This window comes from Chamaea fasciata, unplaced genomic scaffold, assembly GCF_029207755.1.
Source record: "Chamaea fasciata isolate MVZ Bird 193981 ecotype frontalis unplaced genomic scaffold, bChaFas1.0.hap1 SCAF_13, whole genome shotgun sequence".
NCBI lineage: Eukaryota > Metazoa > Chordata > Aves > Passeriformes > Sylviidae > Chamaea > Chamaea fasciata.
The window spans coordinates 15,533,696-15,559,718 of NW_027094098.1; the positions used below are offsets into that span (position 1 = coordinate 15,533,696).

General features: G+C 40.0%; 1 protein-coding gene across 1 annotated transcript in view; it reads right to left on the reverse strand.

Annotated features, from left to right (window-relative positions):
* SUCLG2 (succinate-CoA ligase GDP-forming subunit beta) overlaps positions 1 to 24,883 on the reverse strand; it is a 113,763-nt gene extending 88,880 nt beyond the window's left edge. Inside the window, exons 1-2 of the mRNA XM_066195409.1 lie at positions 24,791 to 24,883; positions 3,790 to 3,931 (exon numbers count right to left, since the gene is read on the reverse strand). Coding sequence (XP_066051506.1) covers positions 3,790 to 3,931; positions 24,791 to 24,874 — 226 coding nt within the window. The 5' untranslated portion in view covers positions 24,875 to 24,883. The remainder of the gene's footprint in view (positions 1 to 3,789; positions 3,932 to 24,790) is intronic.
* Between the last annotated feature and the right edge of the window lie 1,140 nt (positions 24,884 to 26,023).

Consider the following 26,023-nt stretch of genomic DNA (forward strand, 5'->3'; position numbering starts at 1 on the left):
TAAAAATCATGCCTTCAGTCCAAAGCTGAATTTTATGAGTTCCCTCATGCATAAGCAACAGAAATAGGACATGCAGAGGCTATATTTTTTTTTATTTTATTTTTTTTTAAAGAGTGAATAAAAACCTTGCACTCAATTGAACTGCATTTCTCTGTGATAGAGTGTGAACACTGCACCTGACTGATTCCTAAATGTAATGAAACACTCTAAGTGGCGATTGCTTTTGTTAAAATCCAGAAAGAGAAACACATGCCAAGTTCCTGCCGTCGATTTAGGACTGCCAGCAGTGCCACCTCTAAGTTCTCCACTGATTCAAAGAGCCAAATGACAGTGCACAGCATAATTACAACCCCTCTCAGCCCTGCCCACCTCCCAGTTTGAAATGATGGGTCCCTTAATAACTTCTCCATCAGGCAGAGCTCAGAGAGCAGAGCACCAGACTCGAGGGCTTCTGCTGGAGGGGCCCAGAGCAAATGGTGGCCCTGGAATGATGCACAGAGCAGGCAGTGGCAATGCACACAGCAAGAGAGGGATCATTTCCATAGGTATTGGTGCTACAGTGGAACGAAAAGAAACAGCAAGTGAGGAAATGCTTCCTCTGGTGAAACAAGCCCTAAACTAAGTGAGAATTAGATCAGAAGACTTGTGAGTTAATACAAAAACAGCCACATGAGCTTCTATTCCAGACAAAAACTTGGCTTTCAAGTATTTTTTTTTTCTATTAAATAGTTGCGCTGGAACTGTAAGAACTCGTTTACAAATTAAGTTTCTTCAGAGAGCAGATCAAGCAACACCATACTGTGAAGCAAAACAGGACAATGTCTTTCTTTCTTCTCCTGAAAACCAAGGAATTTTAACACAAACCCGAAAACTATTGTGACTGAATTTCTTGGCACTCTAAATACTGCCTTCTCTACAAAAGTTACACCTGAAAATTGCTTAGCACATAGAAGGCAATGAATTCCTTGGGGCTTAGTTCTGTATTCTTTATTGTGTACAACTTCTTTTGAAGTCAATATTAGTGATGTCATGTTAATTTTCCTTACATCTGCCATTCTTATCTTAGAAGGGGAAAAAAAAATCAGTCCTTTAGTTCCATTAAAAATTCCTTGTAGACTGCCTTTTGTGCAGTTGGTAAGTTTTGAAAGTATCTGAGAAAATTAACATTCAGCATACATATTAATAAAAATAGAGAGAAACAGAGGAAATGAGCAAAGTGTAACAAAACTGCTGATACTGGATAAAGGCAAACCCTTTGAAGAAGACATGCATTAACACCTTCCCGACAAGTGAAGACAGCAGCAAAAATCATCTAATCTCATCTCTTTCCATTGCATCAACAGGAAATCCAACAATAGCAGAACTGGTGAGCACAGGCCCTGCAGCAGTAAAGACAGCTCTGTCAAGCACAAAATAGTTGGTGAAATTGTGACATTAAATAGTGAATTCCAGACTTTATGCAGACTTCCACGACAGAAATTCCCATCCCCTCATCTCATCCCCTTTTGTCGCACAGACCCATATGAGTGATGTAATGCTGTAAGACCATAAAGGAAAATTCTTGTTTCTCCTGTATTCCTCAGGGCTATAGAAAGAATTTCACAAGAAAAATACTGAACCTTTGAGTTTCAAATTTTGAGGACTTTACCCTATTTTTATCTTTAAAGTATGCTGACAAGCACCTTTTCTTGTTTGAAGCAGCCAAAGTGAAGGACAGCTGCAATGTTGCACACAGCACCTAAAACATCAAATTTTTGAGCAGGACTTGGCAGGGGAGGTTGGCCTCTCCCCATATTCTACTGCAGAATGCCAGTCTAAAGAACAATATCCCCAAACTGCCTTCACTGGTTATTTTATTTCATAATATTTTGTGCATCCTGGAGGCTGAAGTTTCCTGTTTTCCTGTATCTTTTTACTTTGTGTGGTTGCATATTCAGCTGCAAATTGTGCAGATAAACGTGAGTGACAGACAATATTAATCTGAGGGATCATAAAGAATATAAACCCAGCAAAATCTTGGAGCAACAATAACCACAGTAGCAAAACTGATGTTCTTGATTCTTAGTTTTCAAAGTGCATGCTAGATGTACAAGGACAGCACACCACCAGAATGATAACGAGGATGTTGTTAATTATTAAGTGGATCAATGGAGTGTCAGTCATTCCAACATGAAATAGATTCCACACCATAAACCACAATTCTTTCATGCTCAGCAGTGCACCATGGCTGAATTCAACTACATAAATGAAGAAAGGTACCACTAATTTCCACTTTCTGAAGTGTTAACAAGCCCACGCAATTAAAATAAAATGTACCTGATAAAGTTGCATGAGCAAACATTTTTTGCTCCTGGATTTTACTTTTGGTTATTTAAACACAGTTTGTTTGTTTTTAATAGATGGGTATTTCTGCGATTTGCAAAGCAAGCAAGCTTCAGAAGTTATTTAAAATAAACTTAGCATCATAAAACAGAGGAGGTTCACTGCCTTTAATGGAGTAATTTATACCTCCAAATAGTCACAGAGATCAAGAATAGCAATAGTTTTGGACAGGCCAATCCATTTATGAGTTCAATCATGAAGACCAGAGTTTAAGTGCTGTAAGACTGGTGATAAACCTGCCACAGCTCCAGTTAGCAATCCCTGATTTTCTCAGACATCCAGACATGAGGAAACATTCCAATTTTATGTGCTTTGCTTTATGTCCAACTTTTCCAGTTTGTACTGCTAAATGACCATAACACTTGCATTTAATTTTTTGTTTCAGATATATTTTCAAATATACTGATTGCCATAAGAAGGTTTTGATCACTGAAAAATGAATCACCTTAATGAAGTTCTGGAGATTGAACAAGCCATTATGCTAATGCTACTCAGCTACTCGAGCTCTGATGAGATCTTGGATATGAGTAAGTTGAGTTAATTTACCTTCCAGAGTGCAAAATTGAAATGCATTTAACTAAGTGGCCTGTGTATTATGTAAAGCATAAACCAAAAAACCTTCCTGTTACTACACAATTAGACTACAATAATGTCTGGCCTCTGGCATTTTGATGTTTGATATACTAACAAAACCTAAATGAAAAGAGGAAAACTACAACTTTAAAAAGCAGAAGAATTATTTCAGTTAGAACCGATTGACAAAGTACTTCAACACTTTCTTTCTGAGAGAAAAGCTATTACATCAATTCATTTCTGACCCACAATATCGTCTTTTGTTCACCACACCAGAATGAGGATGTTGTCAGAGAAACAAAATAAAGCTCCAGGAGCAGGGTCTTCTCTTTGAGCCACTGTCACATCCTTTTGTGATGGTAACTCAACTCACCTGTGCAATTTCTTCATTTGGACACGGACATTAACAAATATCTAAGTATCTTTTAAAATGGAGAGGCCACAACCTTTTCCTTCTTTTGCTTTTTAATAGAGCGAATTTTTGTTTGAAAACAGCTTTTTACACAAGTTTATTTATTCCATATCCTTGAATTATATCAAGTATAGAAAAAAAATTTTCCTCAGCAACTATTCATGACGTTCTAAATTATTATAATGTTAATTAAAGAATTCACATTACATGCTGCATGCAAAACATTGGAGAAATAAAGTTCTAAGTATTGCTGCTATAAACTTGTTCACATATAAAATTAAGCATACATTTATGGTCTGGATGAAACATCAAAGCTTGACAGTAAGCATGAATTTAAAGACTGTTTAAACTTATTAGAAAACAATTTATTTTCCAGATTGCTACCAAGTGAACCAGAGTCCTCCCATTATCAGTCAACTTACTCAGTCTCTGAGCAGCCTCCAGGGCGTCATTTGCAGAATCAGCTACAAAGAATCTCTGAACTGTAACCCCATGGTCTGCCATTATTTTTTTGCTTTGGTATTCCTGCAAGTTGAGCCATCGTCTGGGGGTTAATTGAACAGTCTAGAAAAAACGAGAGGGGAAAATAACATAATGCTCATTAGGAACAGTTCATGAGACAGCCCACTGAGCTCTTCCACCTTATGGCTATTTCAAACCAGCAGTTAAACGACACCCAGAGAAAAGGTAAAATACATATTGACTTACCGAAGTGCCTTTTCTTAACATTTGTGCATCCCAAGTACTCTGAAAGCTACAGATATTTTTTAAAAGCTACACAAGGCTCACTTGGCCAGACAAAATGTCTTGCATTTAATATCAAGGCAAATTTGGCTTGAACCTCAAAATCTATTTATGTTTTCATGTTATCCTCTGCTATAAAAATAGTTACAGACTCTTACATTAAAACAAATTCAGTTTCATGTTAAATATCCTTATTATACAACATTTCATCTAATTCCTCCCTACAAAATTATTCCAGTGATTCTGTGCGTTTGTTGAAGCATATCTGAGAAGAAAAACAACTGACATGGAATTAGCATTATTCTGTAAGGAAACTATACACTAACACAGGAATTTTCAGTGATCTGCTGTCTCTGCTTTGCTTATTGTGCTTCTAAGCAGGCTTTGTTGAGGACACCAGCACAGCCACATCAGCCATGCCATGCCAACAAGAGCTGGAGAACAATTCCCTCCTCATTCCCAACGTGCCAGTTTGGGTGGCCCCCGTGGGACTACAAACATATCAACACCCCGTGGGTACAAAGACACAGCAACCTCACACACGCAAAGACACCACATTTTGCTCATCCTGGCAGGAAACCTTGAGACTCGACAGAAGTTACAGGATCTTCACTGAATGGTTTTAGGAAAGGACACATCCTCCACACAGGATAAATTGCTCCGCACAAAAGCACTAATTAAGGAGCTGGAGCTGACTCCTGGCAATGGTATAATCCCATTTTGTGCCAGCCAAAGATGCTTTTCCCACATGGAGAGACAAACTGCTGCCCTCCTGGCAGCCAGCCACAATCAGTTCTTGGTTTCTCCTGGAGTAAGGAACACAGCATGCAAGCCAGTGCTACACATTTAGAAAAGCTGGACAAAGAGGATTATTAACTATACTAATACTTTCATCTCTAACAGCATGATAAAAAAATGATTAACCTAATGCAACTTTATACTGAAAACAAAACCTCTCCATGCCAAAGTCTTTCAATAACCCACCCTCTCACAATACTCAAGGTTTACAGGCTGAGTTGTCTCCAAAGCAAACTCCCATCTGTTCTATTCTCTTTGAAACACAGCACAAAAGATTGATGCATAAAGAAAACAAACCCATTTTTACAGTATATGAGCGCATGTTTTCTGTAAAAGTGACTTCCACTGAACTTAAACAGTTAGAAATAGCTCAGGATGACATTTTAAATCCTTTTATGCATAACCTGATTAACATATTTTAGAGGAACAAAATGGCCTTGTCAGTTTGCTCTATGGCTATCTCTAATTCTACACATCATACAGACGCCTCATATCATTTATATTCCTCCATTCTATTCACAGGAGATATCTTATTAGAGTTATGCTATACTTCAGATGGAGGGTCAAAATTTAAAGTTCCTTTCATAACTGTTGACATTTAATTTGTTTTCCTATTATAAATTCTCTGCCAGGCTCTAACAATTATCACTTCAGGATCATTTCCACAAAGGGATTTACATTAGGAGCCAGGAGGAGCCCTTTTGGTTTATCTAAAAATTTCTACCGGTCACTAATACAGCTAATAAAATTTTGGTCACTGGTTTTATAATTTAAGACCAAGGCTTCAAAACAGCTTTTATTCATAACTTAGAACAATAAACCAGTTTCACATGTAGGTATTACTAAGCTGATCTAAATCAAATAAATAAGAAGGAAAATATTAAAAAAAATTATCTCTGGGGAAGACTTTTGTGATTGTTGCTTGATGGGAACTGCAGTGACCTCTGCTCCCAAACACCCACCCAGCACCTCACAGGGGCTTTTGGGATACAACACATTTTTAACACAAAATGTCCCAGAGAGATACTCCACTGATGAGACGCTAAAAATCTTATTACATATGCACAAAGTGCAGACATACATAAGCATAGGGACACATGTTCTCTTATAAAAATTGGACAATTAAGATATTATGACAACATTTCTTTCCGAAATTATGAGCCAGACCAGTCTGAGGAACACAAAAAGGAAAGAAGAGATTAATTCCTTTGAAAAGCGTTATAGCAGTCCTAAGGGTGATGAAACAAAAGTCTGCTCAACAACACCTGGCACAGAAAAGCAAAGCCCACAAACTCCAGGTTAGTGAGCACTTTCTCCCCCTGTTGCATTACATAATTCTAAAAGAGCCCATCTTACTGAGTGCCAACTGAGGACTTTCAATCAAGTCTTTGCACAAAAGACAAGTTCCTGGTTGTGAATGAACTGCTTGATAAAATTAATAAGTATCTGAAGTCTCTACCAGAAGCTCAGAAGAGCGAGGAACATGAAAAACTTGCTTTAAAGCACTTGCAGGATACACACCATATGTCATGGGGACCGCAGGAAAACTAAAGCAGCTACAACAGATGAAATAAAGCACAAGCTTTGAATCTGTAAAGGTGATGGCTCTTTCAAGACCATCTAGAAAAATAAAAACAGCTGTGGACTTGTATTTTAGGGTGAAGACCAAAAAAAAAGTGACCAGGAAATCTTAGAAACATAAGTAAACAGATGCTTCTTTGAACCAATTTCCAGTCCAAGATGCTTTGGTTGCAACAAATCTGAATTTATACAAGAACCTTGAATCCCTCCCCTCCAAATATATTCATACCAAACATTCTCAGAAATTTCAGATGGGCTTCAAATGGCCTAAATTCTTGGGCACCATAAACTTTCATGCATTCTACAGATAAATCCACATGTCAGACTGACAGTAAGAGTGCTAATGCACAAAGACACAGCCTCAAAACTCCAGGGAAGAGCCTATAAAGGTTTGAGTGAAAGCAATTTCCCATAGACAGTCTTCTACAGGCAGCCAGAATCCAACCCTTCCCCCTGAAAATTATTAGAAACAGATTTTAATCCAGCACAGAACACAACTCTGCCATCACACATCTTTGTTTCACTAATTTTCCTCGTTTACAGCTGTTTCATTGCTTGCAGCAGCAGCAAACAGCACTGTTAGATTTGCCAACTCAGTTCCAGCTCTCAACAAAGACAGACTAAAGAATTAGATGGGAAATCAGCATCAGAAAAATAATCTCAGCCTGAAAGAGGGAATGGGGGGAGCAAGTAAAAGAGAACCTAAAGCACAGGAAAGCAGAGCCTAGCTTTTAGTAATTCCTGTTCATTGTTGATTCTCATCACCACCTAGTCCGAGCTTATCCCTGCTTGAACATTTTACCTCCTCTCCCCACACATTAGTCAGAAAACAAATCAGAAAACACCAGAGATCTCTCAGACTTTTCCATGAAGCTCAGATGGCACCCAGTATGTTCCAGTAGCTGCAGATACGCCTGTGTTTCATCTCTTTATTACAAAGTTGGGCTGGAGCATGAGGAGTAGATCCTCCTCCCACCAGCCTGTGAAGAAGAGACTGGAAATTGTGTGTGGATTTTAGTAAACCCTTACTCCCTGTGTGACATCTCATCTTTCATCTTCATAAGGTGACAGACAAAGAACAAGAAAATTTTCCACTGGTGGCATTTTTCTGTTATCCTTTCATATGGGAACTTTGTGTTGTGTATTGACGTACACATTGAAGATGCAGAGTGGCTCTGATTTGAGATTCAGATCTGCCTGGTAAATCAAAAGGTGTTGTTTATTTTTAAACCACAAATAAGGTTTAAAAATAAACCTGTCTGTAAAACTAAGAAAACATTACTAGCAGCACACAGAAAATAAAATGTTGTTATTTAAAATAATAAAGCTTTAAAGAGGAATTAAATTCATCCTAATAAGATATTTCTTAAGATTAAATTTCTAATGTAAGTGCTTATCAAAGAGATTAATATACTTAAATAGGGCTCTTTTACAACTGATAACATTTCCTGAGAGGCTGACAACAACATCAAGAATCACAAAACTCAAGCAAGTGGAACAAAAGGCCTCAACTGAGCAGTAACATGAAGTGAGATGAAGGCAGAATTATTTAATCAAGTACAAATTTCAAAGCAGATTTTCTCCTGCTGGCTAGAATTATTTGGCATTTTCCAATAGCACAAAGTATTGGTCGGGTTTCACCTCTAATCTCCCTTCCCTTCTCCAATCTCCAAGGTTTGGGTTACCAGTGAGAATCACACTAATGTAGACCAAAAGTATATAGAGTGAGGAGGATTTAGAAAACTACTCTTACTGGGAATTGTGTATTTTGTTCTGAACAAGCACTGCGTTCAAAGTTCCTTCTTTATTTAAGCAGAGACCATACTTGGTCCCACAGCATGATTAAATGAGTAGCACACACACGAAGAAATCAAATATTTCTTTCTGATCATCTTAACAAGGTCAGGTTTTGCAGAATTGTATCTGTGGTTTATCGACTACTGCTAGAGAAAAAAATTGATTCTTCATATAACCTGCATAACCTCGTATTTACCACCTTTTTGTTTGGTGGGGAATTTTTTATAAAACGCTAAAGGCTCTGCACAAACAATACATTGTGCAGCAGTTGCATTATTCTTCCACGATTCCATCTGCAAATTCTTTAGCTGTCACATGACAGGGAAAAAATTGTATTATTTAAATAATGAGGGCTAAAAAACTAAAAACTTCGTTTAACCGGAGCGGAACCACAAATACATTTTCTAGCAGAAATTTGCTTCAATATAAAAAAAAAAAAACAACCAAACAAAACAAAAACTATACAAACAAAAAAACAAACAAAAACCCCCAAACCACCAAAAACACACAAAAAACAAAGAAAAAACAAACAAACAAGCCCCCAAAACAAACAAAAAAGTCCCCTCCCCCCAAAAACACCCCAACCCGAACAGATTTAGAAAACACTGCAACAGACATATCGTTGTTATATATGCAGCATTAACTACTCTGACGTAAAACATCTTTCAGATGACCCAGGAGGTACCTTTTGAGTGCTCGCTTTTGGAAAAAGAAAACACACACACATAAAACCAGAAGAAACTGTCTTAACACATTCATCAAGAAGTCTGCAAGTTGCATGTTAACTACTTCAGCAAAATTCTGCTCGAAAAGAAATGTTCATATAAGCACAAAACAGGAGCAGCATCAGTAAACCCAAACTCCATCAGATGATGTCACTGATTATTTCTTACCTGAGCCTATATGCTCAGTATAAGTTTTTCTCATTCTTTGGCTTCCCTGGTAACACATCCAAGGCTGACTTTTTAAAAATAGAATAAATAGAATAGAAAGAATCACTTATGTCTGTTCCATAACAAGTATATGAAGAAGCTGTCAAAAAGAATAACTGAAGGGTCAAGTCTGACAAACAACCAAAGATTCAAGTTATATCCTCTATTACAAGTGAAGCCTCTTGGTCTTAAAAACATCAAATTTTAAAAAATTTAGTGGCATTTCATGCCTAATTCCTCATGGAACTACCTTGGCTAACCATCCACAACTAAATATTTCACCTTATCAAGTCCAGTGCTCACGTGTAGAGCATTTCCCTAAAAAAAGCCCTAAACATAAAAACGTATTTTCTCTTGGTATGACTCCACTTTAGTAAAATGCCAAATGATTCCAGCTTGGGGAAGAGAATCCAGTGTTAATCAACACTATCAAAGAAAACAAAACTACCACTAAGCAAATTTCTAGGATAATTGAACATCCCTTGACACACCTATGTAATTTGAGCAGCTCTACTGTTTTCATTAGCATAGCTTAATGCATTTTATTGCATGACTGTTCAAAGGAAGACACACTTTAACATCCAACATTCCCTTTTCATTCACAGCATTAATGGAAGCCAGTATTAATATAACAAAACAAAGATAGACTTCTTAAAAGCACCTGGCAGTAAAGCTGGTTCAAAAAATGCCCACTTCTTTACTCCCCCTCTGTTGCTCCACCAAAGCCAAGTAGCTGTAACTGTGCTCATAAATCCTGTGCCAGTATGAAACAGCTCTAGCAAAAGAAATTAACTCTGCATGAATGCAAATTATATGTCAAATATATAAAGTATTGGGTTTTATAAACTTGGACTTTGTTGTAATAGTTGTATTGGAGATAAGTCAATTGGGAAGAAAAAAAACATGGTGTTTTTGAGGAAGTGAGGAGATATATTCTGTACCTGAAATTAAAAGGAGATGTATTTAGTGTATGTGATCAAAAAGAAATGTCTGTCACCAAAAAAATCTATTTGCTTAGCCAACACATTCTACAGCATTCCAGTTTATTCAATCTGTGCACTCTGACCTGTAATGCAATTCCAAGCACATATGAAGGAAAGCAAACACAGAAAGATGACAGTAATGAAAGAGCAGACCATTCATCAATATGAGGCATAAACCTTTATTATATTTATTGACATACAGTCTCTGTAATTGACAAAGATGTAGAAGTTTCTCTCAAAAAGAAACCATCAGAAATAAACTAAACTGAATATCCTCATATAAACCACTGCAGGTATAGACACATTTTATTAGGTCATGTACTTAAAATATACCACACAGGCCACTGAAAACGAACTAAAGCACTTATTTCAGTTTGCTGGCAGTGCCCACAAAATGAGTAAGTCGACCTGAAAAGAAACAAAAAATTTAGCAAAATGGCACCACGCTAAACAAAAGTTTATCACAAATATAAAAAGCAAAAATATGCTCTGTAGCAAAGCAATTCTTCCAAGTACAAAAGAAAATGGCCAAGAGTCATGGTAAGGCTGATGGGCCATGAGCTGTCCCATCAAGCCACACCACACATCCCCTTCTCTCCACGGATGGCCAACGCTGCAAACCTGGGGGCACATTATGGAAAACGGGACAGAAAATGTCCTTCCCAACTAATGTCCTGTTGGCTGCCACAAACCAGCAATTTTCATCTTCCAAAGCAGGAGCTACATCCAGGTCATCCTATTCAAAAGCCATAGAGGAAACTGTCTTCCATCAAGATCCCAAATTGCCCACTTTAGCCGGGATGCCATATGGCAGCGAGGTCCCTCTGGTACCAGCAGAGTCCAGCAGCCTCATCCAACACTGAGCATTATCATTAAAGTCTCAATCCAGACCTCTGTAATGTATTTATGAGGGATAAAACTGATTCTGTGAGCTAGTTTAGGAAGAAGTGTTGAATATTTCCCTGACAAAAACAGTTTCCATACTTTTGTTCACAGCAGTTAGGAATTGCTAATATTTTAGTCGGTATCAAAGCACCATAAGCAGACCAGGCCTTAAACTAGAGCATTTGGTTTTAAAATCCACAGGAACAGCTGAAGACCCTTTAAGACTCCATTACTTGTTCCTGCAAATAGAAATTTGTTTTAACTGACTTAAAACCAGCACACCAACTCGAGTTAACAGCTATAGGCCTTTTAGCTCCATATCTCTTCCTGAAAATACAGCACACAGAGTATCTTGAGCAGTAAAATACACAGAAAAAAACCCAAAAACCCTATCATATTTCCCAGTTTTCTAAAGGTTAAGGTATCTTGATCAATAAACTGCAGGGGTAATTTACTGTTTTATACCAATGAACCATATACTCACTTTTCAGAAGAAGTGAGATCTGTCCGTGCAACAAAAGTTCATGAAACCTAACTTCAAATAAAATAAAAAACACCCTACATTTTTGTTTAGTAAATCTGGACTGCCTGTTCTGGTGGCTAATTACTACTGTTCCTAACATCTATGACTCTTTGAAACAAGATGCCTGTGTTAAATAACTAAATGGTTTTCTTCATATACTCAAAAAATACAGGGAAAAGAAATGGGGACTTGTTTATAAAAGGAGCTCACAGTTACTATAATTATTCGGATTGCTCTTGTTAAATTGCTTAAAAGAACTGGACTCAAACAGTTGAGAGAGTGGCCAAGAGCTTGCAAACTGTAAATTTCAAGTATTCCAAATTTAAAAACTTCAGAGGAGTGAAAGAGGCCACCACCTCTGCTCAGAAGCTCTCATTACTGAAAATGAGACTGCACTGCCTGCAGCAAACCAAGCCTGGGGAGGAAAGTCTGAAACTACCTGCTCAAGATCATTTCTCCTTCTAAAGCAAGTATTCATATTCACTGCAATTCACTGTCCAGAACTTCGGAAATCTAGTTTGAAACAATCACGGGATTTTTTTTTTTTATTACTGTATTAGGTGTTTGTGTCACCATTTAGTTCCAGTCGATGCAATCAAAACAAGTGTTTAGTTAAATCCTCCCCTGAATACTTTCAAGATCAAGGAAAAGCCAGTTTCTCTTGCCACACAATGCAAGATTGTTTTTAAGAGGAGCCATTGCAAACCAGAGAGTGGAATCACAGTGCATCACAGCAGGAAAAAAACATGGTGACAGACATGAAAGAAACAATGGGAAGAGCTTTGTTAAACTAGTAACACATCAATTTTAGAGAAGGAACCTATTTTAACCGAAAATCTAAAGAAGGTATATTTAGGGATCTCATCCTGTTAAGAGAAACGACTTTTCTCCCACCACCAGGCAGCAGTGATCATTCTAATAAAGCACAGCTATCAACCACAGAATACCTACCTGTAGGTAACAAAGCACACTAAACTAATTGATGCCAGTTGACAACACTCATCTGTTGAGAAACAGTCAGTCACCAATTACTAACAGAACAATAATTTGTTTGTTTAATGAATATGCTAATTTACTGAACTCTCATTAGACAGACACACAGGCAATATTGATGAGTTCCACAAGGCATTATGAAGTATGGCTGAATTATTCCAAAACAAATTAAAGCAGAAAAGATTGTACACTATTTAATGGAATAATAAAAGTCTGGTGAATCCTCTGGGTGAGCTCTCTGAAAAAGGCACAAATTCTCAGAAGTGCATGGACCTGAACACCCACTGCTACTGATGCCTTGTTGGGACTACCTAAAAACAGAGGGTATACAAAATTAAGAGAATAAAAAGCTGTTATATTTATTGAATGGCCTTCAGGTACATATAGGGTAGACGAAGCTCCTCCACGGGCTACACCCAAAAATGGATGACGGCTCATGGGGTTTCATACCTTTATAAGTTTGGTCCACTTATATATTGGGGTTAATCTCCCAATTACAACTTCAGGTAATGAAGTCATTTACCCCAAGTTTGCCCCCCCGACTCACTTTTGTTTACATTTCTCAGGGCTTGAGACAGTGAGGTGTCCTTGATTCCCAGGCCTGGAGAGGAATTGTGTCTGACCAAAACAGGGAAGCAGCAGCTAACACTGTACATGGAGTTTAGGGTTATACGCTAAAGAATTGCAGGATTACAAATAAATGAAAAAGAGAAAAGCTAAAACCCTAAGGCATCACTACACCTGGGAATTCACCCCCAGGGATTTGGATGTTTCTGGACACAGGTGAGAGACCGTGCCCACGTGGTGTGCAATGCCAGAGCTCTCCAAACCCCTGCACAGGCTCGTGCTGAACCAGGACAAAAACTGACGGCCTCCCAGCAGAGACACTGGAGAACTTTGCATTTCCCACACAACCACCTGCAGTACCTCTGTTATTAATAAATCCTATGTAAAAGCTGGTTCATCTGCAGATTTAGTGCAATGCAACACGGCCCTGGAAACAAAAGCAGTGATTAAATTTTCAATCCATAGTTCGTTTCGCTTGTGTTGAGGCTGCATCTAGTTTCTCTTTTTCTCTCTTAATAATTTTAAGTTCCTAAATTAAGAAGGAAATAGAAATTGGTTTTTCACTCAAAAAAGGAATCACTGCAAGCAATATCTGTCAATTTGTAATCATTTATTCATACACAATTTAAATGAGAAAGAATATTAAGTTCTCCTTCGAATTTCAGTTTTACCAAAGGAGTTTTATTTCAATAATAACACAGAAATTTCTATCAAATCAATACCTATAAAATATCCTCTGCATGACACAGCCAAATAAGCCACATTTCTGCAGTTTAAGAAGAAAATACAAAGTCAGACACAAGGGACTGCAGCAGGGAGCCCTTTCAGGCAGAGTAGGAAGGTCTGACATTTTTGTGTAATACAGGACAGTTCAAAGTAGCAAGATCCTGCAGAAACCAATTATAAAAAGAACAGTTTCAGCCTCAACCTGAACAGCCTACCCAGAATGTTAAAATTAACCTGGGAAAGTGAATGATTTAACTAAAGAAATAAGCCTACTGGATTTGACCCCAAAGTCAAGTCATGAATCAAACTCCCTCACTCTCCCCCGATCTGCTCACTGAAGTGGGAGAACCTTCCCAAAACTTGCTCACTAGCTGAACTGACAACTTTCCAAGGTAACTGAATTTAAAAATATGTGGCTCTATTACAGTTTTTTCACATTAACATTAAAAATCCACCATTACTAGGGAGGTTTAAACATTTCATTCACTACATACTACCTCAAAATTAATTCATTAATAAATATATGAAATATTTATGAGGCTTTATCTCTTCCACCGTTAAAACAATGTTCCCTTCCACTAAAAGATATTTTAAACTGCAATGGCATATCAATCAATATTTATTAGGAAACATATAATAATACTTCAACATCCCTCTTTATTTTTGACTCAGTGCTTCCTTTCCTCTCTCAATGGTGGGATCCCTCAGCTGGGAAAGAGGAACACCAGGAGTGTGTCCATCATTTCTGAAGTGGCTGGATGCTGCCAAGGCTTTCTTCGCTTTGTTTCGTTAAAGTCCACCTTCTAATGTGCCCACCTTTAAGAAATATCACAGAAACAGAAGAGGATTTCAGAAGACAGCACTCACTCTTTCACAATTCTGAAATTTAGATTACAAAACCATATAGACTGGATTAAAAAAACCAGAACAGTATCTATTCATGAACCTTTCCCTTTAAACAAAAACCATAGCAATATGCACATAAAAACCATAAAGTTTTAGAAACATCTCAGTTATGTCTTGGATATTTCACAGTATTGCAGATGAAATGGTGAGGATAGTGAATGTACTCAGGGTGGAAGTGGGACTGAAAATCCTGACCGAATCCTTAAAAAAATATCATGACTCCCTTACCAGTTCTCCTGAATGTTCCTGCTCACTGTCTACTGCAAAGAAACCCTTTTACTTCAAGGGTTTCTGAATGCCTGTTCTTTTGACTTGATCTTGTCCTTCTATAATCAGTCTGATTGCAAACTGATTGCTCCCAGGCTTTACCTCTGCCCTCTCCGGACATGATGGAGCATTGTGTGATGTTCTCCCACTGCAGGGCTCAATCGGGTCATTAGCTCCAGAAAACACAAAGGAAACTACACAATTCCCTCCCAATGTGCCTTTATATCTTCCAGCGTGCCTACATATGTACAAACTCAGCTTTCTGATTTATCCTTCCGTTTACTTCTCATGCAAGGAAGCAGACACAAGAATGAACTTGAACCAAGTCCTTCACTCATTGCAGATTTAAAGTCTCCGGTAATGATTATACTTTATAGCCTTATTTACAGCTTGCTTACACTCAAGGATTTTGACAGCTATTCTGTAAATACATTCTCCTACACACTAAGCTCCATTGTAAATTACCAGGAACATGCACGGGGTCAGACTTGAGTTCCTTCTGTCATTCTTATTCTCCTTATCTCACAAAACCAGAATCTGAGCCCACATCCTCGTGCTCTACAAGGCAGATCCAAGCAGCCACCACCTGCATGATCCTTCTGGGTGTCTGCATGTATGGGTTTGTGAGGACTACAGTCCTCAAAAGTAAAACAGGGAAGGGTGGGAAGAGTGTCCTCTTGATCAGTAAGACCCTGACCTCTCTTCTCCATTTCCCACACCCTACTCAGCAGCTGTTTCAGTCAGGCTGCTACAGACTGACCTCCAAATAAAGCAGGACATCACCAAATTCCTGACAACTGCAGCCTGCTGCCCACCCAGGGGAGTATTCAGACTCTCTTTATATGTAATCAGCAAAATAAAATGTCTGCAAATCAAGTGACAGCACCCTCATGACCCTGAGAAGTTTTGGGATGCATTTTAGTTACTGTGGACACGCTGCCTTGAGCAGGGCTGAGCACACCCCAGCCCATGAGCCTTCACCTGAACAGGGAACCATTAGCAGCTTCCAAAATCCCTGAAACAGGGCAGGATCCTTATTCTGCGGGATTACATGAGAACTGTCTGGTTCAAACAACATACAGAAGGTCACATCACAAACAGGATGTCACAAAGCAAAGCTGGCTGCCCAAACACCAAGCTGCCAGTTCACTCAAAGGGCCAAACGACACTCTCTGTCCTTACTGCAGAAATTGCTGGCAAAATATTTTTTCTTTGCATTTTTAAACCAAATTTCAGCCAAATAAACCAGTTATAAAATTCCTTATTGTACATCCACACGTGCCCAAAGAGCAAGCATGTGTAAAGAAGGTTTACACCTCTGGAATTGATTTTCAGAGCTTTTGCTTGGGTAAAGCAAGAACATGAATTCCCAGATTCAATTTCTGCTTTTGTCAATGTTCTCGCCATCAGAAGTTCTGCTTTGCATTAGTAATTAATTTTAGTCAAATTATGTTCATTTTGCTTATTTTGAACTTCAAAGCTTTTAAGAGAAGCATACTTTCCTGACCTAAAAAGTAAGGCTTTGAAGTATCTGATGAAAATAAACTCATGACCGTACACAACTGCATAATCAGTTGCAGAAAATACTGTAACGCAGCCCCTGCCTTGGCAAATGAAAGAAGATTGTTGGCGATATGCACAAGACATTCAAAAAGTGAAATAAGCCATCTTCTCCGCACAAATCAGAAATACTCTTTTATTTTAAGTATCTTGAGGGGAAATTTTTTATTTTTGTTCTGATCTTTAAAAGGTGTTTAATTTTTTACAAGATTAAAATGATATTTTTATGCAACTGTGAAGAAATGCTCTAAATAGTAAACATAGGCAGGAAAACATAATTCTAAAACTATTGTACCGCCAAACATGAGACAAAGTAGCCACTATCAATTTTTTCTTTCCTGCATGCAAATTCTGCTTCCTAAATTATTACAAAACTCAAAGCATATTCAATAAGATGAACAGAAACGTTTCTGTATTCATATCTCAAGTAATCATATCTATCAAAGAAGTGTTTCACGCCTACCATACCCTGGAAGAATGCTTTTTCAAGTGTTAGAAGTTGCTGATATTTTAAGAAAAACACCGACAAAATGCCAATTTAGACAGTTTGAGCTCTATTTTTCATAACAGAGAAGGAAATACGAAACATAATCACCGGTTTTTTGTTCCAGTTCTTTAATATTGAAGTCAAATCATGATAATTTCCACGCTACCAGACTATGTCATCACAGAATATGACTTTGAGCACTAAGCAACATAACACTTCCAAGCAACAAAAATGCAAATGCCCATGCTAGTAAAAAAAAAAGAAATATAGAAAAGTATCTACAGAAACAGTTTCACTGCATGCTTAAGTCATATCTGGTTTATTAAACCGGTCCAGAATGGTCTGGACCAATTTATTTTCTGGAAGCAGCAAGAAAAGAAAAGACTGGTACCCATGTTTTTGTTTCAATCTGAATGCTTCACACCCTTTATTGTCAATAAGTCTTGGTTTTAAATAGATCATTTGACTTAGACTGACATGAAGCACACTCTAAGACACAAGAGGCAGCGAGCTTCAGCTACTTGGGCAGAGCTGGGGAGAAACCAGAAACTGCCCAGAATAACCAGTGAAAGTCAGCTTTTAATAGGAAGCCAAACATTAAGAATATTTTTCCTTCCTTTGCAGGTAATTTCTTTATTAATATTCCTCCACTGTTTACACCTAATTATATTAATTCGCTCTGCTGCCATTCTCAAATCTCAAAGCAAGCTTACAACACCACAAGAAGCATCATCTCATCATCCTCTTAAAGCAGATTTCTACATTTCTGACTGTATGGAGGGAGAGTAAGGTAAACTTTAATCCAATGAAACAGCACTTCCAAGCCCAAAGGATGATGGCATTACTCCACTGGTTAAGGAAATTGGGATGATGCCCAGCCTTGTTTCGTGAGTCTTATTGCAGCCCATGCTGTAACCAGAAATAAACAACATTAGAAATAAACAGCAGCCACTGTTCTTCCTCAGCTTCCCCCCAGAGGGAGCTGCCAGGGCCCTGCCCAGCTCTTGTTCCCACATGTGAGGTTCAGTAGTGTCTCCTGTTGTCAGCTCCTCAGACATCTGCATTTGGAAGCTGTTATCAGAGCTCTGCAGAACCCTCCTGGAACTCTGGATTACGTGTTCCCTGCTGTGGTGCCACTGCAGCGGGACCTGGAGGGAATGAAGTCCTTGGTGAGGACCAGGAGCTGCTGACTGAGGCCTCCTCAGCTGTCTGCAGCTCCCTCTGGTTCTCACTGATGGAGGTGCCTGCGGCAGAAATGCACAAAGACCCTGTCAGTGATGCTGGTGTGCCCACAAATCCTGACCCCTGGGTCCTCACCTGGGTCACCAACCCTCCCCAGATGGAGCTCCAGCACTCCAGCTGCTCTGGAATCACGTTTAATCATCTTGCAACACGTTTAAAGCAAGATCTAAATATCTGTTCCTCTACTTCCATAATTTATGGCATTACTTCAGACTATTTTAATCTAAGCCGTATAACTGAAAAACAGATCTAGACTGAAACTCTGCATGAAAGAATTCAATTAAATAGATTCACTGTTTCCAATGTGTTTGGAGCGACAGAATTGAAGACGATAGAAAATTTAAGGGGAAATACATTTTTATGCCATCTTCAGACCTCAGCAAGTACTATCTTGACAATAAAAAGGTTCCTTTTAATAGGCTTTTCATCCTTAATTATCATTAATAACTCTGTGTTTTGCTCTACCCATCAGTGTTATGTACAATTGGCACATACAACTCCTCCAATAATTGGAATTTCCCTGGCATTTTTATACCAATTCTCTGTATGAACAATTTTTTTTTTTTACACAATGCAGTAACTGCTTACTTGGCTGCTATAAAATTAGCAGATGTCAAATCAAACTGTCCTTTTGTCCACAGATCCTTCAGAGGAAGATATCAAAAGATGATGAAGTGTTCCATTAGTAATCTGTGTCTGGTTTTTAATTTGCAGTTTCATATTTTTCAGTCAAAAGTCTCAGACAAGCAGGCAAACCTACCAAACATGATCAAAAATCTCGCTTAATTTTTCATTTCTCCTGACAATTCTTACAAAACTTTTGCATCCCATGACGAATTTAGGTGGGCAAGAGTTAAGACATCAAAGGTAAACTACAGTACGAGTGACTCTCTCCTCCTGACACAAACTGAGGTGGTTTCTCTTCGCTTACTTTGCTCAGACTCCAACCCATTCCAGACTGTGATTCTATGACACACAAAGACAAACAGGGTAGACAGAAATTGATCTGTCACCAAGTGCTACCCATATGCAAGGTAAGCAAACACAAATTAATAACAATGTATCATAAAATATGTTAGAAAGTCTTTTCTTAAATGAAACACTCTTTGAGTTAAATACCCCCACCCACACTCAAGCCCAACGGGGTTGTGAGTGCCTGAAGCTTTATGATTTTGGAGTCAAAGCTTATAAACTCTCAGATCATCATAGAAACAAAATAAAATTTAATTCAATTTTGGGATACAAAATCTTATAGTTTAGGGGAAACCCATGAGCAATTAAAAAGAGACCAGAGAGAGCACAGGAAGAAAAAAGCTCTTGGGTAAATCTGCTCAAAGCAGCAAATTTTGAACAAAACAAAACTTGCATTTATTGAACATATTTTGAGCTACCCGTATAAATTGTTGACTGAAGAATTAAAAAAAGATGTTCCAACAAGTAAGTGGAAAAATAGCAAGTCTTTAAATTCCTTCACAGTTAACATTTAGCCACTAATTACACAAAAACATCACCATCAGCATAATGTCGCAAACAAACTAAAACACCAATCTAAGGTTTTCATTTTCATTACCACATTAAAGGATGGCTTCAGCTTGCAGTTTAGAATCTGTTTTAAGTCTCACTCGTGCTACAAAGAATTCAGCAGCACAACATAACTCCACTATTAAGGATTTTTTCACCATAGTCAATCTTGACTTGTATTTGTTTCACACCTACTTCTGCTGTTACCTAGTTAAAATAAAATCAATAGCCAGCTACTAATCATGGATCAATGTTTAATTACCAGTTCCAAAGTTATTGTCACGTGCACTTGGACAGACAATATGACTTCTCTGTCCTGTATTTTATTGAAGTGCTATGGAAGAAATAAGCTGAGTCACAGATGGTTAGAAATTGCTTTTAGAGTACAAGGGGAGGAAATTTTCTGGAGAAAGCCCTCAGAGAATATGCTCAATGCTGTAGATGATAGTCACAAATATGCACAGAAAAATTGGACTGGCCAAGGCAATAATGAGCTGAGTTACTCACTACAGGCATGGCCAACAATACAAATTATCAGCTGAGGTTAAATCATCTTGGAATGAGCGAGCCCCCAAAACAGGGAGGGAGACAACCTCATCTCTATGCACTAAATGAGGACATTGCCCATTTTTGTGAAAATGAACCTTCCAAACAAGAGAAAGGATAAAACAGCAGAGAAATGAACTACTTCTAAGAAACAACTATACCCAGACTGTGTCTAAACCTTCATCTCACTTCTCTGTATTCCCAAAAGAATCTCAGTAGCTTCACACATTTCAGATAAAATCCCTGCTGGCAGTCATCAGCCAGATAGACCAAATGAAAGATGACTGGGAAAAAAAAAAAAAAAAAGAAAATTACCACACACACTGACATTTCCAGAGAAAAACAACAGGAAACAATCATTTAAGGTAACTGTAAGGAAAACACAGTTTGTCTATTGACACTTTATCTAGTGCCTTAGGAGGCAGATCAATGAAAAAACCCACTTGGCTTTTATACAAAGGAACTTTGACCAATCCTAAACACACCCAAGGAATGTAAGGAGTCTCTGGATAAACCTGTTGGGAGTTCAGATGAAGGGTCAGGAAGAAGGAATTACTCATTCAAAGCCAGGTTAAAGACCAGGTGTGGCTAATTCTCCATCTAATGTCATATTCATCAAGGCTGTCTCTTCTTTACCTTATTAGCTCTATCCCCTGATTCTACCTCTATGAGGTCCAAAGGAAGGTAAATCAATGCAGCAAAGTGCAACTTTTCCACTTCAAGACAGAGCTGTGAATATATGTGTGTCAAAGCCAGATTGCTCCCAGGGTAGAAGTTCCACTAGTATAAAATTAACTGGGGAAAAAAACCCAACCACAGTCTGAGGTTATATTTATGTTTTCATTTCCTTCTTTCATCTCAAAATAGGATTCCATAACCATGTGTTTAATGGAACTGCCGGGGAGGAGTGGGCCAAACATCTGCTCCACTTTGGCATTTCAGTTTTGTCTGGAATTTGAAGAGGGCTTTCCTGTCATTTGGATGAGGTGCCTGTCGAAAAAGCTGTTTGTGAAAGTCTGTAGGCTCATGTATTTCCTGCCTCTAAATGTAAAACCTTGAAAATACAGCAAAACTGCCAACCAGGAAAAGCCAAATAGGGAAGCAGTCCAAAGAAATTTTCAAGAACACCAGAGAAAACCAAGAAAAAAAAAAAAGAAGAATTCAACACTAAAGTAGCTTCTGAAGCCATGAATTGAAGTTTGTTCCAGTAATGTTTTGTGTCACAAGGGCGACCAGCTACCACAGCCGACTTTTTCTTAGAAAAGTCGGAAGTTTCTCTATTCAACATGAATGAGGTTTTATAGATATACAAGTCTAGGAACTGAAGGCATCTGCAGTTCCCCTATTTTGTAACATCTATAGGTTCCAGCAGATTTATTTATATATTTATTATATTTATTTCTTATAGTCTGTTACTATTTATAACAGAAATATTGTTTAATTTCATCTTCCCCTCCTTACTCTTTTTTTTTTTTTTTTTTTTTTTTTTTTTTTTTTTTTTTTTTTTTAGTATTTTCAACACATGTGGAATCTGGATGTGTTCTGGCAGGACTGAGGCCCATTCTGAAGGCTGGGACAGGGCTCATAATGCACTGACCAACCTGCTCCCTCTATCAGAATACTGGAGAGTTACCTTAAGCATTCCTTTTTTTAATGATTCTGATTTAATTGTTCCTCATTTATATTCATCGCTGAATTTCACTGCATCTGAAGCTATTTTGAAAGCACAGCATTCTCCCAAAGGGCCCAATCCAACTCCCATTCAAATAAACAGCCTTCAATGGAGCCTATTTGTTGCCAGCCAACAAGATTGAATTCTGCTGCAGAGTGGTCCCCGAAGCGTTTGTCACAGCTCTTTACAAATATTGCCCCGGCAAGAGAAGGCCTGAATGCTCCTGTCCACACACACCAAAATCTATCTTTTATCTTAAAACAATAGGTCAGATTTAAAACTCCAGCAGCACAAAGAATTGAGTCTACCAGGAATATAAACAGCAAAAGAAGAAAGTTTAACAGCTATTAAAAAGGTACGGGGAAAGCAAAAGGATGGTAAAATAATTTCACGTGACAGGATCAACTAGCATTTACTCCACCCCAAAATGAAGTCACACAGGAAAATGTGTGCAGATTACAATGACAGCAATACAACCAAATTTAACATCTACAGTTTTCAAATGAGAAGAAATTTTGCTACAAAGTGTAGAAACACCACTCCAGCAGTAAGTCCTAAGGGTTATGAGGAAAGATTCTAAATCTCACACAGGGTTACCAAAACAACAAAGTTTAAGGCTGGTATTTCTTGATCACATTCGCACCATATGGAAGACCCTCATCTGTGAAAGAAACACTGTGATGGGCTTTGAGGACAGGTTTTGGTGGTTTAGGCTAAATAAAGTAACAGTGCAACTTCTCATCTGAGCAACAGAATGAATGATACAAATGAAAAAACCATTCATTGGAAGGGCTCTTACTCTCAGATCCTTTTTCCTATTTTGTGGCACAGAAATCCAGACTCTGGCTGATCAACTTACTTGCAGCCTAAAGTCTGAGACAGTGGAAGGTTAGGAGACTGTTTAGGTGGGAATTCTATGATGCAACATTGCAAAACTGAAGACCTTTATAAAGGAAAGTGGTTTGTTTTGAAATTAAGAACTTGATTTGTTGTTATACAGTATTGATGTGGTTCTTGAAAATAGCATACTTGGAAAGCACAGATTTTGGGAGATGCTCTCAGTATCTGCCAGAGTTCAGAAACACGATAAAAAATATGATTTATAATACAAGTTCAACAGCTCTAGTTAAAAAATACTGCACAAAAAAAGAAGAAGTTTTTTTCTTTAAAGTTGGCCACCTTGATATCCTAAGAATACTCTTGAGAACCTGAGCTGATACCAAATTATTTCAGTGGGGTAATTTACAGAGTGCCTCCACGCTTTGAGAGGTGGCAGAATAGAGCATGAGCTCCTGATTTCCATCTGTATCTCAAATTCCCACTGCAGCACCAGATAAAGACAGGCCTTAAAACCAACCAAAGCAGCTCAACCAGAACGCCTTCTACGTTCACACCAAGATGACTCTTTTCAGAGAACGCTCCAGACTCCAGCCTTTCCAAGCCCTCCAAGAACAGGGATGTTACCTCTGAATTCCTTATTGTACGATCAGACTCACCTAAGCCTTGATGGCAGAAACGCATCTTCAACCACACAATGCATACTCCTCAAACACTGCTGTGACTGACAGCATTGCCCATCCACGCTAATGAGATTAAATATGTATGTAGACAGATAAATGTATGTATATAGATATCCTTGCATGTGTACATCCACACATAAACAGTCCCTGTTTACTCGTGTATACATGAAACGGACTAAATCAACAAATCAATCGCACTGTGTTCTCAAATACTGTGCTCAGCATTCAAACACGAAAGTCGGGCACAAAAGATTTCAGATTTACAACCGAGCTGGGTAAATTCCCTCAGGTTAAAAGATAAACCAGACAGCAGCAGTTGTGCAACACAAGTTAAGCTCAGCACCAACACGACCCTTTACCCCACAGCCCTGCACTGCAGCCGGGAGCATTCCCAGAGCGGCGCCTGCGGAGAGAACCGGACACAAACCACGTTTTGTTTGCTCCAGGGGCTTTAGCTTTGGGGAAAATGTTTATGCTCACAAGGGTGGACCAAAGCAAGGCTCTCATGCAGCTGCTCGTGATGAAAAGGTAGAATAACAGAGTTGGTTGTCAGAGGCACGAGGGATGTCTAAGATGTGCGAATCTCATTTTACCTCGGCAAGGCTGCTTGTCGAGGTGAACAATGAACTCCCGCTACGCCTCAAGAGAGCCCCTGAGCCCTTCCCGGAGGCTCATCTACTCCTTCCCATCGCTCTGCTGAGGTTCAGGACCACGGGGAATCCTGAGCTAGGATCGATTTCCCCAGGAGAGCACACCCAGGCATCTTCACCCCAGCCTGACCTCAGCCAGCCGCGCTGAGCCAAACCAGCGCGATGCCGCCACCCGAAACGTGTTCAGACAGACGGCATCGCTTCGTGCACAGCGTCACCCGGCTCTGCCGCCCAAATAATTCAGAGTTCTCTTAGGTGTGGGGGGCGCTCCCGGTCAGCCCTGGCGTGCCCAGCCCTGAGCCGGCAGAGCTTCGCCCCGACCCCGCAATTGCCGGGGCTGCAGGTTGGACGCGTCCTCCAGCCCGAGCATCCGCGGCCAGCGGGAGGAGCCAGCTGGCTCCCGCCGCCGGGCGCGGGGACGGCTGCCAGCGGAGCCCGCCGGGGCTCGGGCGGGCGCGGCCGTCGGGGCGGAGGCTGCCGGCAGCAGGGACGGCGGGGCGCGGGGCCGGGCTCGCTCACTCACCGGGAATTCGCCGCGCAGGCGGGCGGATCGCAGGGCCAGGTCCCGCAATACAACCCCCGCCTGCCCGGCCAAGGGCGCCGCCATCTTTTCCGCTGTCCCCGCCCTGTGTGGCGCTGCGGGCGGAAGCCCCGGCGGAGGCGGAGGGCGCCGGGCGGGCACCGGGAGCGGCGGGTGAGCGGGGCGGCGGCGGCGGGGGGCCGCGCTGTGGGGCCGGCACCGCGGGCAGGGCTGCGAGCCCGTGTGAGGCACGGTGCGGTGTCTCTCTGACGAGGAAAGGCCGAGAGAGTTTCTCGTCCCCGAGAAGAGATTACTCGAGAGGGGACTTCGTTAATGTGCATAACTGTGTTACAGTTTCAAGAGGATGGACCGGGCTCTGCTCGGTGGTGTGCAGCGATAGGACGAGGAGGCACTGGACAGAAACTGATGCCGGGAAGTTCTCCCTGAACATGAAGAACCTCCTCGCTGTACGCTGACCCATCTCGGGAACAGACGGCCCAGAGAGGATGTGGAGATGCCCCAGAGCTGTCAGGACACGATCCAGTGCCCTGTGCTCTGGGATGGCTCGGCTTGAGCAGGGAGGTTGGACCAGAGGAGCCACCGTGGTCCATTCCAGCCCGACCCTTTCGGTGATCCCACGAAAGTGTGTTTGGGAGATGACTGTGCCCGGCGCGGCTGGGACTGGTGACCAGAGCAGGAAAGGGCTCTGCGGAGGAGGCAGCACCTGGGAACATGCGGGCAGCGATGCATGAGGTGCCAGCCTTGAACTGCTGGAGCCTGTTCTGACTTCTTTTTTCATGACTAAAAGGTCTTTTGGGTTTTATTGGGAAATACCAAATTAACCCAAGCTAATAAACCCTACTAAGGCCTGCTGGGATCCAGCTGACTCTTCATAGGCACTTTAATCTGAACTCCACAAAACACCTTTGTTATTCATCCACAGGTCAATATCAGGTTGAACATCAGGGGGAACTTTTTCACAGAAAGGGTTGTCAGGCATTAGAATCAGTGGTGGAGTCACCATCCCTGGAGGTTTTTAACAGAAGACGGGATGTGGCACTTGGTGCTGTGGTCTCTTTGACAAGGTGGTGGTTGGTCACAGGTTGGACTTCAATATCTCAGTGATCTCTTCCAACCTAAATGATTCTGGAGAACGTGTGAGTTAGTGCCAAACCTGAGACACCAAACTCAGCCTCACTTGGGGCATGGAGCAGAAGAGCAGAGCCCCGGTAGCTT